At 53.8% G+C, this 12,030-nt stretch overlaps 1 protein-coding gene across 1 annotated transcript in view; it reads left to right on the forward strand.

Annotated features, from left to right (window-relative positions):
* The window catches only part of VAC14 (Vac14, PIKFYVE complex component), a 97,996-nt gene that overhangs the window by 46,975 nt on the left and 38,991 nt on the right, over positions 1 to 12,030 (forward strand). Inside the window, exons 13-16 of the mRNA XM_006909837.3 lie at positions 967 to 1,123; positions 5,601 to 5,613; positions 6,142 to 6,163; positions 9,838 to 9,846. Coding sequence (XP_006909899.1) covers positions 967 to 1,123; positions 5,601 to 5,613; positions 6,142 to 6,163; positions 9,838 to 9,846 — 201 coding nt within the window. The remainder of the gene's footprint in view (positions 1 to 966; positions 1,124 to 5,600; positions 5,614 to 6,141; positions 6,164 to 9,837; positions 9,847 to 12,030) is intronic.

The raw sequence follows: 12,030 nt of genomic DNA on the forward strand, positions 1-12,030 counted from the left end.
AAGATTAGCAGCCTTTTTTTTTCTTTTAAGAAAAAATTCTGTCTTTTAAGGTATATAATGTAGTGGTTTTAGGGTATTGACAAGGTTACGTAACCATCATTATCTAACTCCAGAACATTTTCATCAGCTCACCAAGAGCACTGGAGTAGCCTTACCTTGATTGACGTCACCGTATGTCACCAGCTGGCCTCTTACGGTACCGGGGGCCCACCTGGAGCTCTGCATCACTTCCACTGGTTCAGGGCTCTCTGGATTATTGGGGCAGCCCTGGGAGACCATGTGACACAGCACTAACTTGAGCGTACACTCTGGACTATTCTCCACACTCAGTTATGCATCTTCCTTGGAAGAGCTTGGCGGGCAGGGGTTAGGCTCAGGGGCCTCACCCACTCACATTCGTGCATGAACACCCCGGAGGCAGCCGAGAATGAATAGCAAGGAAGTTAGGGAGTCCTTTGTCATGAAGCCCAGAGTCACACCCCAAATGTGGCGGGTCCTTGGGGTCTGCCATGGCAGAAGGATCTGTCTTGTGGCCCAATAGTGGGCAAGGCTGTGGTTGCCATACCCGGAAGTAGGGCCCAGAGGGCATCTCTGGGTCATGGACCGAGCGCGAGCAACCCAGGAGCTCTGAGACGTGCACTGCACAGACTGCACTGGCGCCTGAGCCCTGCGTCTTCTAAGGACCCTTGAGGTCCCCACCACGGGACCTGAGAGGAGTGGTCATGGGAAAGGTCACCTCCAGCCTCAGATTCCAGCTTCCTGCTTCCAGTTGCTCTTGTCCACTCCCTGTCTTTGTTCTCTTCAATCTCGTCCTTTGAAGAATTTTCCGAGCACTGTTATAGCCATGCTCTCAGCAGCCCGCCACCCTCTGCAGACCCCTCCCCACTTCCTGGAGACAGCTCTCTGTCTCCATCCACAGCTCTCTCTCGAGATCCTTGTCCATCATCCTCTGCTTTTCTCCCCCAGGTTATCCTGAAGGATCTGGAGGTGTTGGCCGAAATTGCTTCCTCCCCTGCAGGCCAGACGGATGACCTAGGCCCCCTCGATGGCCCTGACCTCCGGGTCAGCCACTCAGAGCTTCAGGTGCCCACCCCTGGCAGAGCCAGCCTGCTGCCCACTCCCAGTAAGTATTCCCCGATGTGTCCAACCTCAGGGACCCTGGGAACATCAGTGCTTGGTCTCATGCTGGACTGGGGCTGTCCCCCTTGAGCTCTGGAGTTCTGCACAAGTGTGAGGGATTAGTGATCTGCCACTCTGCGAGAGGCAGGTGGCCCTTGCTGTCTCGCTGGCTCCTGGCTCACCCCGCAGGCCCCTCACCTCTGTGAGAAACCCTCACTTCCCCCTTTCCTCATCTTCCTGCGCTTTTTATTCTTTTGAGCCATTCTTTCCCTGGGGCAGTGTCTCCCCAGCCAAGAAGCAGGGGGCTTTGGAGTCAGATCTCACAGGTGGAAGACTAGGCAGCCATTTCCTTCCTTACCAAGAAGCTAAAAATAGCTCTCAACATGGCAGGCAGCCCAGGCAAGAGACAGCATAATTCAAACAGGATGTTTCTGGGCAGTCCTTGGCCACGAAGGTGGCCGTGGTGTTCCTGGTGGTCACCCTTTGGGCTCCATCTAGACATCAGGCAGCCCTTCTCCCAGGCAAGTACACTCCCAGCACCTCCCTCCCAGGCAGACGCCAGTTCCCTCCAACAGCAGCATCCTGGAAAATGCCCAGGGAGGCAAGTCAATAGGAGAAACCCCAGCGAATCTTGGGTGTTTGCCTGGGGTGTCTTTTTGCCCCCTGAGCGGCTCTCAACCTCCAGGCACAGGGCCCTACATAGCTCTTCCGCTAATGCAGAAGCCAAGCGTCAAATAGATTCGGGGCCCGTCAGCAGCAGCTTCCCCCTGCAGTCGCACCAGACTGGTCCCAGAGAACACCGGGGAGCACCCGCTCAGTGAGCCACCAAAGCCCTGCAGGCCTGGCCGCACCCCAGGCTGCGAGGTCGTCACAGAAGGCCCACGCACTGTGGACGGCTCCCCTGCGATACCTGAGTCAGCTCCATCCCGGCCCTTGCATGTAGGACCTCAGGCTTCAGGCCACCACCACTGCGCACACCCTGCCTGCAGCGGATCCCAAGTTTCCAGCCACGTCTGACCGAAGCAAGGAAGGAGTTAGGGGCTGTGGCGGCAGCCCAGCTTCCTTCTCGTTTCCCCAGGATGCGGTGGTTTCCTTGCCAGTGAGCCCAGCTTCCTGTGGGTAGTCAGAGGCCATAGTCAGGGAGGCTCCCACATCCTGACCCGGGACCCCTGCTGAGGTTCCCACCCTCTGTCCCATATGGGGGTCAAGCTGAAGTCTTCAGGCTGGATGACAGGACTCCCATAGGTCGAGTGTGGGGACAGGGCCCTCCATGAGAAGGGTGAGGAATAGAAGGCTCTTCCTTGAGGAAGGGAAGGCCTGAGGGGCAAGGACAGGGTGGCAGTGAGACCTGACTGGAAGAGGGGGCAGCAGCCAAGCCGAGGCCCCTGCAGAGCGCAGGCCAGCGCTCAGATCCCCTTTCGGAGCATCCCATGCTCCTCGGTGGCAGAAGCAGAAAGCTAAGGCGGCTCAGCCCCAGGCAGGGAAAGGACGCCTTGATCTCCCAGGACTGTGAGCTGTCCATCTAGAAGGTGGCTTTTCTCTTTCTTCTGGCATAGAGAAGTGAATGACTGAAATGCTTACTTGTTAATGGAAGGATGAGCCAGAAAAAATGGCCTCGGGCAGCCCAGGTCTGCTGGAGAGGGCGGAGTGCACCCTGGAGCTATAGGGCCTGGCCTTGCAGGAGCAAGCCTTTCAGCTGCTTGGGAACAAGGGCTGGGGGATAGTTGGATGGCAAAGCGCTCTGAACCCCCCAGCTCCCGGCCCCATCAAGGTGGGTGGGCCACTAACGAGCCTGAGGCAGTAAAGACTTGCCCCAGCTCACCAAGGCTGTCAGACTGGCTCATATCAGTCAGGGATTCACCCTGGATTTATAGAAAAACAACGAGTATGCCAGATGGTAAGAAATTCCATTCTGGAAAGAACACCAAGGAAGTGCCTCCAGCCAACAATGCTTTTTGCCTTAAGGATTCACAGCACCAAGGGCCACACACTCTTAGCCTGAGATTCATACGTGCATTTCAAGGAGTGTGGGAATCTTGCATGCATGTGCATCCACAGCTGGTACCAGATTTTTCAAACAGGTCTTTGCTTTTGAAAGGTCAAGGTCAAGCTCATGCCAGTAATAGAAGAGCATGGGAAGCCAGAAGTGGGCCCTAGCGGCCTTGGGGAGGGCACACACCGGGCACCAAGGTTGCTGAGGGTAGCTGCTAGGTCAGAAAACATGCAGAAAATATACACTCATTTCTCTGCAGGCTGTTCTTTGTCACATTGCTTCTCAGGCAGGTAGGCAGGCAAGGGGGTCATTCTGTCTGTCACCATCTGGCTGTACACACGGACGGCAGCCACAGGGCCAGACCCTCTTCCTGTTTGGATTCCGCTTTCCTCTGGCTCTCCAGGGCACAGCTCTGAGAGCTTGTGGACTGTAGCTCTACAACCCTTTAGGGCAGATCTCCCCACCCCACCCCTTTCTGGAAAGCCAAGGAGGCGGGAAGCCTGGCAAAGATGAAATCAGTGGCACTCGTTAGGAACTAAATGGCCCCACCTGCGTTTTGGTCTGTACACTCCAGTGGTGCAGACCGAGTGCAGCAGTGGGGTAGCTGCTGTGCTGGCCTAAATGTGCCACAGCAGCGGCCCCCGGGGCCCACAAGGCAGAGTTGCTCCCTGGGATTTTCCTCTGCCCTGCCCGAGCAGAAGCGTCCCTCCCTCCAGTGCAGAGCTGTGTGGACAGAGACGAGGGTGTCACTTCTCCCACACCTCCTCCATTCCTGACCTTTGCAGAGCCCCAGGCTAGGAAGAGAGCCACCTCTGGGAGAATCAGGAGGGGAGCCACCCGGGTGGGGTGCCTCTAGGGAAGCCAGTGAAGGGACACCACATTTCCCTGTCTCCCTAGATTGTAATTTGGTAAAATGAAACAAAACAACCATTCGAGTCTCCTGTGACTTGGCAACATGTGTGCCTTCTCTGCCTGTCTCACTCGGAGGAGTGTCAGCCGAGGCTCTGCCAGGCTCTGCAGAGGGAATGACGATCTCTCCTCCAGCAGACCCGAGGGGCCTGACCCTGAGCCTGGGACCAGTCCCCAGTCAGAGACGTGCCCGGCCCTCCTGGGGCTTGGACATCTCTGCCACAGGAGTGGGGGCAGCCTTAGCCAAGCACAGCAGCATCGTGGCAATCCAGGGCCAAAGGTGTCACCCAGGACTGACATTGGCCCCTAAACCCAGTCTTTCCTGTCCTTCCCTTCTGGCCACAGGGCCCATTCTTAGTGGAATAAAACTGCTTACATCAGGGCTCTCTGGTCCAAGGTGGAGTTTGACCCTAGCTCTAAAAACATGGGCAGAAGGGAAATGTTCTGATTCAGTTTCGTTCCTTATAGCCCAGGCTAGTGTAGCCAAATACAGAAAGAAGGTCCAGAAGAAAGCTAGAAAAGCCATCCCCGTCGAGCTCTTACTAGGACTGTAGCACCCCCCCCACGTCAGCTCGCCGAACCTCACTGTGGATTCGCTTGCGACATCTCTGAGAGGAGAGCAGCCTTGTCATTCCCACCTGGGGTGACGGATTGCAACAGGCGGTGGCGCTGACCCCGGAGCCGGCCTGAGCCTGCTCTCTCTCTTCATCCCCGCACTCAGAGGAGGGAGCACAGGTGGACCCCAGCCTCATCCAGCACTAGAAGTTTCTACCGCCCGAGCGGGGGAGCAGAGCTGTGGTTGTCAGTCCAGCAGTCTCCTCTGGTGCTGGGTTGGCACCCAGCCTGGCAGTCCTTGGGAGTGTCCCTCCTCTTCACAGTTTCTTCAGGGACCCCATTCTGGCCTCAGGACACCTCAACACCTCATTCCCTTCCCTTCTGCAGCCTTCACCCCCTCCAGCCACACCCGGCTGTTTCCCAGCCCCTAGAAGCCTTGCTGTGGCTCTTCCCACACACGCTCTCAGGCAGCGTAAAAGAGCACAGGCTCTGGGGTTGGAAAGGTCTAGATTCACGGCCCAGCTCTCTGCTCTGCCTGTCCTGTGACCTTGGTCAAGTGTCCTGCCTTGTACCGCCTCTCCTTCCTCTGTAAATTGGGTGATGGGGTGCTCGGAGGCTCTGTGAGCTCTTCCTGGAGGGGGCTAAGATGAATCCATGTGATGAGCTGCCTTTGCTTCTGTCCTTATTACAGAAGCTCACGCCTGCTTCAGGCCAGCTCAGACGGCCGGCCTCTGTGTGGCTTTCCAGAGGAGCCCAGGCCAGAGTCCTCTGCTGCCTCTGTTCGCCCACCCTGTTCCGCCCACCCGTCACTCTCTGCGTGCGTGCTGGAGTTCACATCTGGTTCCCTCCTGGCTGCGACCTCTTAGACCTTTACTGCTCAAGGTGCCGGTTATGCAGCCTCAGTGTCACCTAGAAGCTCCTCAGAAATGGGGACACTCAGGCCCACCCCAGACTCAGAATCGTACTTTATCAGGATCACCAAGTGACTTGTGTGCTCCTCACAGTCTGAGAAGTAGCAGCTCAGACCACAGGGGTCTGTTGTACTCATTCATCTCTGAGTCCCGGCATTAGGCGTTTTTCAGAGTCCATTATGATGACGTGCAGGAGGGGGCACCAGGGCGGATCACCCAGGCACCAGTGCCGGTCTGAGGCCCCCCAACACCACTGTCCGTTGCCAAATGGAGAGCCTCGCCCCCTCCAGCGCAGGCCCATCAGTGTTGATCAGCCCGAGGGCCCCTTCCTCGCCTCCCTCTCTCCAGCGCCACCCGTGGTCCCGGCTCCGCTCGCTCCCGCAGCGGCCGCAGCTCTGCTCGTGCAGCCCCTCTCCACTGCATGTCAGCTTCAGGCTCCTCTCGGGCCCTGCTCTGGCCCATGAGCCTGCCTCTTGCTCTGACCTGGGCAGCTGGAAAGCTTCCTGGATTTGGGTGGCTGCCTGGGGCAGAGGGCTCCCCATCCTAACAACCCTTCTGTCCACACAGTGGTGGGTTTTGGGCTCTGATTCAGCAGACTCCACAACCCCCCCGAGAGCCTGCTTCACAAGAGCCCCAGGCCTCCCTCTCTCCCAGAGAGGCTAGCCCCTCCCCACCTGTCCCCCTCGATTCCAGACCAGCCTCCCAATCACGCAGCCCCCCCTCAGAGCACTTCCTGTGCCAGGAACTGCAGCATTAAGTTCCTTATCCCTGTGAGGCTCACAGACAGGAACTGCCACCCTGGAGAAGGTGTCACTTCCTCAAGACTGCCCTACCAGTTGGGGACAGGACCTGGATCTCGTCTGGGCCGTCTAGCCCTTCCCCCACATTCTCAGGACAGCCAGTCCAGATGCCTACTAGCGGGGCTGGCAGAGAGGTAGACAGGAGGTGGGAGCAGAGCAGAGACGCTGCTGGGCCTGGGCTGGGCAGCTAATGTTTTCCCATCTGGTTTTGTTGAACTGTAACTCACGTTGTGTATTGAGGCCGGAGCTATTTTTATCCTGACATGTGAGGCTCCTTCGCGTCATAGCCACAAAACTCAATCCAAAACATCCCAGGGAAGGTTGTTTGTGAAACGTTCTGCAGATTCTCATGTCGCCACATCAGGTTTCACTTAGTAACATCTGCAGGGCTGGCTCCCCGGCCGCCCACCCCAGCGGCCTGGTTTTGTGTACAGAGCGCTCCCGACAGCATCTGTCTGCCCCTGGGCCAGCGGCGGTCACGTGAGCTGCTTGCCAGAGCCCCCTTCTCCAAACCAGAAATGCGAGGCAAGCATCATTCGGCAGGACCGGTCCTCAGCAGGGCAGGAAGTGAAACTCTTGCTCTTCTCCGCCCCGTGAAGGATGCCTCTCTCCTGAGACCCATGTCGTTGCCTCCTGGGCCCCAGCCAGACAGCTGTGCATTGTCCCTTGTGGGGCTGGAAGACTATGTGCTGTCAGTAATGTCACCTGAGTAAAAGCCTCTTAGTCCTCGGCAAATCCTCAGCGCAGTGGAGGGCATGCCCTGAATCGGGACACTGGGCTCCTGTCCGAGCTCTGCCCGCTCCTAATGGGCCAGCAGCACCCGGCCCAGGGCCCCGCCGGCCGGCAGGAGAGCTCAGCAGTGTTGGCTTTTATCAGAGCTGCTGAGAAAGGAGGCCGGTTCCCAGCCATGCAGACGAGCAAGAGCCAGAAGTGGGTGAAGCGGCCTGGGGAGGAAGGCGCTGTTAGCGCCCCACGGGGAGGCGGCAGTTAGTTCAGTTGAGCGAGGCCTGTCATTCCCCGAAGTAGCTCTTGGAGTGAGTTTTCCTTCCGCCCCCCCTCCTCCTGCTGTGCACGCAGCCCTGCCCGACAGTCTGGTTCCATCTTAAGCCAGCTGGGCCTGAGGGCTCACAAGGTCGGAAGAGTGGCTAGTGGGCCACTGGGAGACAGGCTGGGAGAGTCGGGTAGGCTCTGCCCTGTCCACAGTGACCGCTGAGAGGGCCCCAGCCTTGGCAGCCCACCCAGGAAGTGTTGCTCTCCCCCCACCGGCAGAGGACTGTCCTGCCCCGACATGTCGTCTCCACCCACATGGGTCAGGATCTCATCGAACTTTACAAGGCTCCCGGCCTTGTCCTCTGGAGGGCAAAGGCCCCAGGACAGCTCCCCTGAAACTCACAGCACTCCGTCAGCCAGGCCCGAGGGAAGGTGCTGGAGTCCTGCTCTTTGTAGTCTTTAAATGGTGGGAGCATAGGGAGGGCGGAGCTAGAGGCTTTCTCGGCAACCATGGCACTGTGAGAACGTAAGTCACTTACGGTGGCTTCTTGCAGATATGACTGCCCTCCTCCCTCTGACTGACATCCCTCAGCTCCAGGGACCACCACGCAGGTCTGGACTTTTGAGAGATGCTTATGGGACTGTGGCTAAGCAGACCGGGGATGTGGCCAGGCTTTTTCTTCTGCCATCTTTGGCCAATCTCAACTGAGAGGTGGGCAGGTCTCCCTCCCTGATTGTGGGGTTGGTAGGGTCACAGGTGACCCCCTCTCTTCCTTCAAGCCTCCCTACCTCCCACCAGAACACTGAAATTTTCCCAGATCTGAAGTCTCCCCACTCAGAGACATTTCACACTATGCCCTAGACCTCAGTCATTCGTTCCAAAACTTAGAGAGCAGTTTGTCCCGTGCCAGTGGTTCGGGTTATGGTATGTTTGCTATTTAGTAGCCCCCATTTATTGAGCACAGACTGTGGTAAGCCTCAGGCCCAGTACACGTTTTATCTCGTTTAATAGGGGTACTTACCGCCCCTACTCTACAGATGAGGAAACTAAGGCTTAGAGAGGGTAAGACTTTCGCAGAGTTGCACAGCCAGTACGTGGTAGAACGAACATCTGATCTGAACCTAACTCAGATGGGTTCTCAAGCCGAGCTCTTAAATACCATGCTCAACGCTTCCCACTGCCCTAGGGGGCCAGAACCTCTGGCACCTCCCCAGTGTCTGCCCAAGATGCCTAGCCCCTGGGAATGGAGACCATGGCCCCAGATGGCCCCAGCCGGGGAGGATTTCTTTATGGTCATCCCTCGTGTTGTTCCCTTTGCCCATGGCTCTAGGCCTGGAAGCGGGGTGGTGTGAGGGTGCACACACAGAAGCCAGAAGGGGACTGGGACATGAGGAGCCATCACGAACAAGCATCCAGGAGAAGGCTACAGTAAGCTGGGTTCCAGTTCACATGTACTTCAGTGGGGCGGGGGGCTATGCCCTCTAGCAAGGCCACCATGGAGATAAGCAAATTCATATCCTCAGTGTGGGGTCAATGAGGAGAGGCCCAAGAGGCAGCAGGACTGCCTCGACAGCTGTATCTGCAGCAGCTAGAGATCACCTCCAGCTGGGCCTGGGGTAACTTGATCTGTAAGAATGTGACACTTGATTCTGCAAACAGCCCCTCTGGGCCAAGGAGCAGAGACTGTTTGCCATTCCAGAGTCACTCAGGACCTCCTGGGCCAGGTTGTTCCAGGCAAGAACCCAGAGCAACACACTGCAAACAACAATAGTTCAGTGAGGCCTGCCCTTGAACTAGGCTTCTCACTCAAGGCTCAGCCCTTGCATGGGGCATGGGGGCTGCCTAGGAGGTTCTCAGGAGAGAGGACAGCAGTTCGAAGGTGAGATCCCTCATAAAAAATCCTCATAGAGTAATTACAGCTGCCTTTTCCAGTTCCCACCCACGTCCCCATAAGGACCCTGCAAGGACATAAGGGAAGTCTGAGTTCAGCAAAAAGACCGCTCCCAGGAGGAGGCTTTACTGCTGCTTCCTGGACCCTGGCATCTAATGAAGTCGGCCCACGGGGGCTCCTCTGTAGGCTCGCTGGTACTCTGGGTGCTTCCTTTCCACACATTCTTGTTTGGGGCTTTGGGCTTTGGGAGCTATATTTGATGGTGCTGGGAGCTATGTTCCCTTGCACAACCAAGCTTGACTCCCAGAGACCCCACACCCTGCCTGTTTCACACTGGTGTGTGGCCATCGTCCCCCTGGTCTGAGAAGGAAGTCAACAACTACTACAGGGGTCCTGGGCCAGAGAGGGACCAGCCAGGAAAAATGATGGCCCCAGATGCCCCTGTCAGCCACTCTTCTTCCAGTGTCGTCCCTGAATTGTACACTTCCAGTTAGAAATCCAGTAAGTTCTGGGGATCTAACCTACAACATGGTCACTATAGTTAATAATAGTATATTATGTGCTTGAAAGTTGCTAAGAGTAGATATTAAATGTTCTCACGACAGGAAAGGTAATTATGTGAGATGATGGAAGTATTAGATAATGCTGTGATTGTAATCATTTTGCAGTCTATGAGTATCAAATCAACATATGCTCCTTAAACTTACATAATATTATATGTCAATTACATCTCAATAAAGCTGCAAAAAAATTAAAATGTAAAAACATCTACGAGGGTTAAAAAAAACCATCATGTTATACCGAGACAACTGGCTGTCCGTCCACATGCAAGAGAATGAATTTAACTCCTTTCTCACACCACATACAAAAATTTTAATGGATTAGAGACCTAAATGTAAGAGCTTAAAAAAAAAAATTCTTAGAAGAAAGCATATCAGTAAATCTTTCTGACCTTGTATTTGGTAATAATTTCTTAGATATGACACCAAAAGCACAAAGAACCAAAGAAAAAATAAATTGGACTTAATTAAAATTAAAAATTTTGTGCTTCAAAAGATATCATTAGGAAAGTGAAAAGACAGCCCACAGAATGGGAGAAAATGTTTGCAGATCATATGTCTGACAAGAAGCTCATATCCGATTATGTAGAGAACTCTTACAACTCAACAATGAAAAGACAATAACCCAATTTAAAAATGGGCACAGGATTTGAATAGAGACTTCTCCAAAGAAGATAAATATCCAATAAGCACATGAAAAAGATGTTCAACATCATTAATCATTAGAGAAATGCAAATCAAACCCATGAGATACTACTTCCCATTAACTAGGAGGGCTCTAATCAAAAAGAGCTGAGTAGCAGCAAGGGCGTGGAGACACTGGAACCCTCGTACATGGCCGGTAGGAATATAAAATGATGCAACCAGTATGGAAAACTGGCAGTTCCTCGGAGGTTTAAACAAATTCTTCTCCTGGTTATATAACCAAGAGAAATGAAAACATGTTCACACAAAACCTTATATATGAATGTTCATAACAGCATTATTCTTAAAAGCCAAAAAGTAGAAACAACCAAATGTCCACCAACTGATAGATAAAAATAATATATCCATACAGTGGAATATTACTCAGCCATAAAAAGAAATACAGGACTGACACACACCACAACATGGATGAACCTTGAAAGTATGCTAGGTTAAAGAAGCTGCATACTATATGATTCCATTTATGTGAAATGTCCAGAGTAAGTAAATCCATAGAGATCATAGATTTATTTATGGTTGCCAGTGGCTAGTGGATAGGAGAATGGAGAATGACAGCTAATGGGAATGAGGTTTCTTTTTTGAGTGAAGAAAAATGCTCTGGAATTGTGATGGGTGCATAACTTTGTGAATATGCTGAAAAACACTGAATCATACACTTTAAAAGGTTAAACTCTATGGTATGTGAATTGTATCTAAATTAAGCTTTTTTTAATGCCCTATTAATGTTTCGAGCAGGCAGAGTGAGGATTCCTGCTGTTGCTAACACCTTTTTGCAGCAGTGCTGTCGAGGTCCGCACATGCTGGAAAGGGGGAGGAAACCCATGGCGTGCGTGAATACCCTGCATCGGGATCATCCGGGCATTCCGTCAGCCCTGTCCTGGTCCCCACCGCACCCCCATGCTAGATGCCTTGCAGAGGTGGAAGTGTGCCGGGGGGAGGGGAGCAGGAGCTGCGTCTGGGCCTCTGTTTCCAGCTGGGGCACATCAGAGGGAGATCTCCAGTGTGCTTCTGTTTCTAAAGCCACCTCAGGGCTTGGAAAGTTTTTAGAGAGACCATAAAAGAGCATCTTTGCCTGAAGATGAGGGAGAATGTCTGATTTCAAAACACTAAGATTGAAACTCTTGGTAATATTCTGTCCGTGTGTGCTGTCTTTAGTGGATACGGGTATGATTTACTTAAATTGGGAAAAGAGTGTGGCTTTTGCCTCAGGTTCGTTGGTTTTGTTAACCATCGAGATGGTGTACCTGTCTAACCTCCCCCCCTTTTTTTTTCTTTGACTTGTCGTTTGTTAAAGTAAAAGCTTGTTTTTTAAAATTTTCATAGCACCAGGCAGGGAATCTTACACTTAGGAGGTGTCCACTCATCGGGGAGCGGCTGGGGGAGGAGGATGGACAGGTAGATGCGTATGTTTACAGTGAGCCGGATTACATTTGCCTGTACGTACTTACATAGTCCTTGCCTTTTTGCTGTCAACCTGTGGCCCTTGATTAAAGATGTCCCCTCATCTTGTCACACACAGACCCCGCCTCCACCAGCTTTTTGGCATTCACAGTTGTTGATGCTCTGGGGGGGTCCCAGCGCCCTGTGGCCACAGAC

This window comes from Pteropus alecto, unplaced genomic scaffold (assembly GCF_000325575.1).
Source record: "Pteropus alecto unplaced genomic scaffold, ASM32557v1 scaffold42, whole genome shotgun sequence".
Taxonomy (NCBI): domain Eukaryota; kingdom Metazoa; phylum Chordata; class Mammalia; order Chiroptera; family Pteropodidae; genus Pteropus; species Pteropus alecto.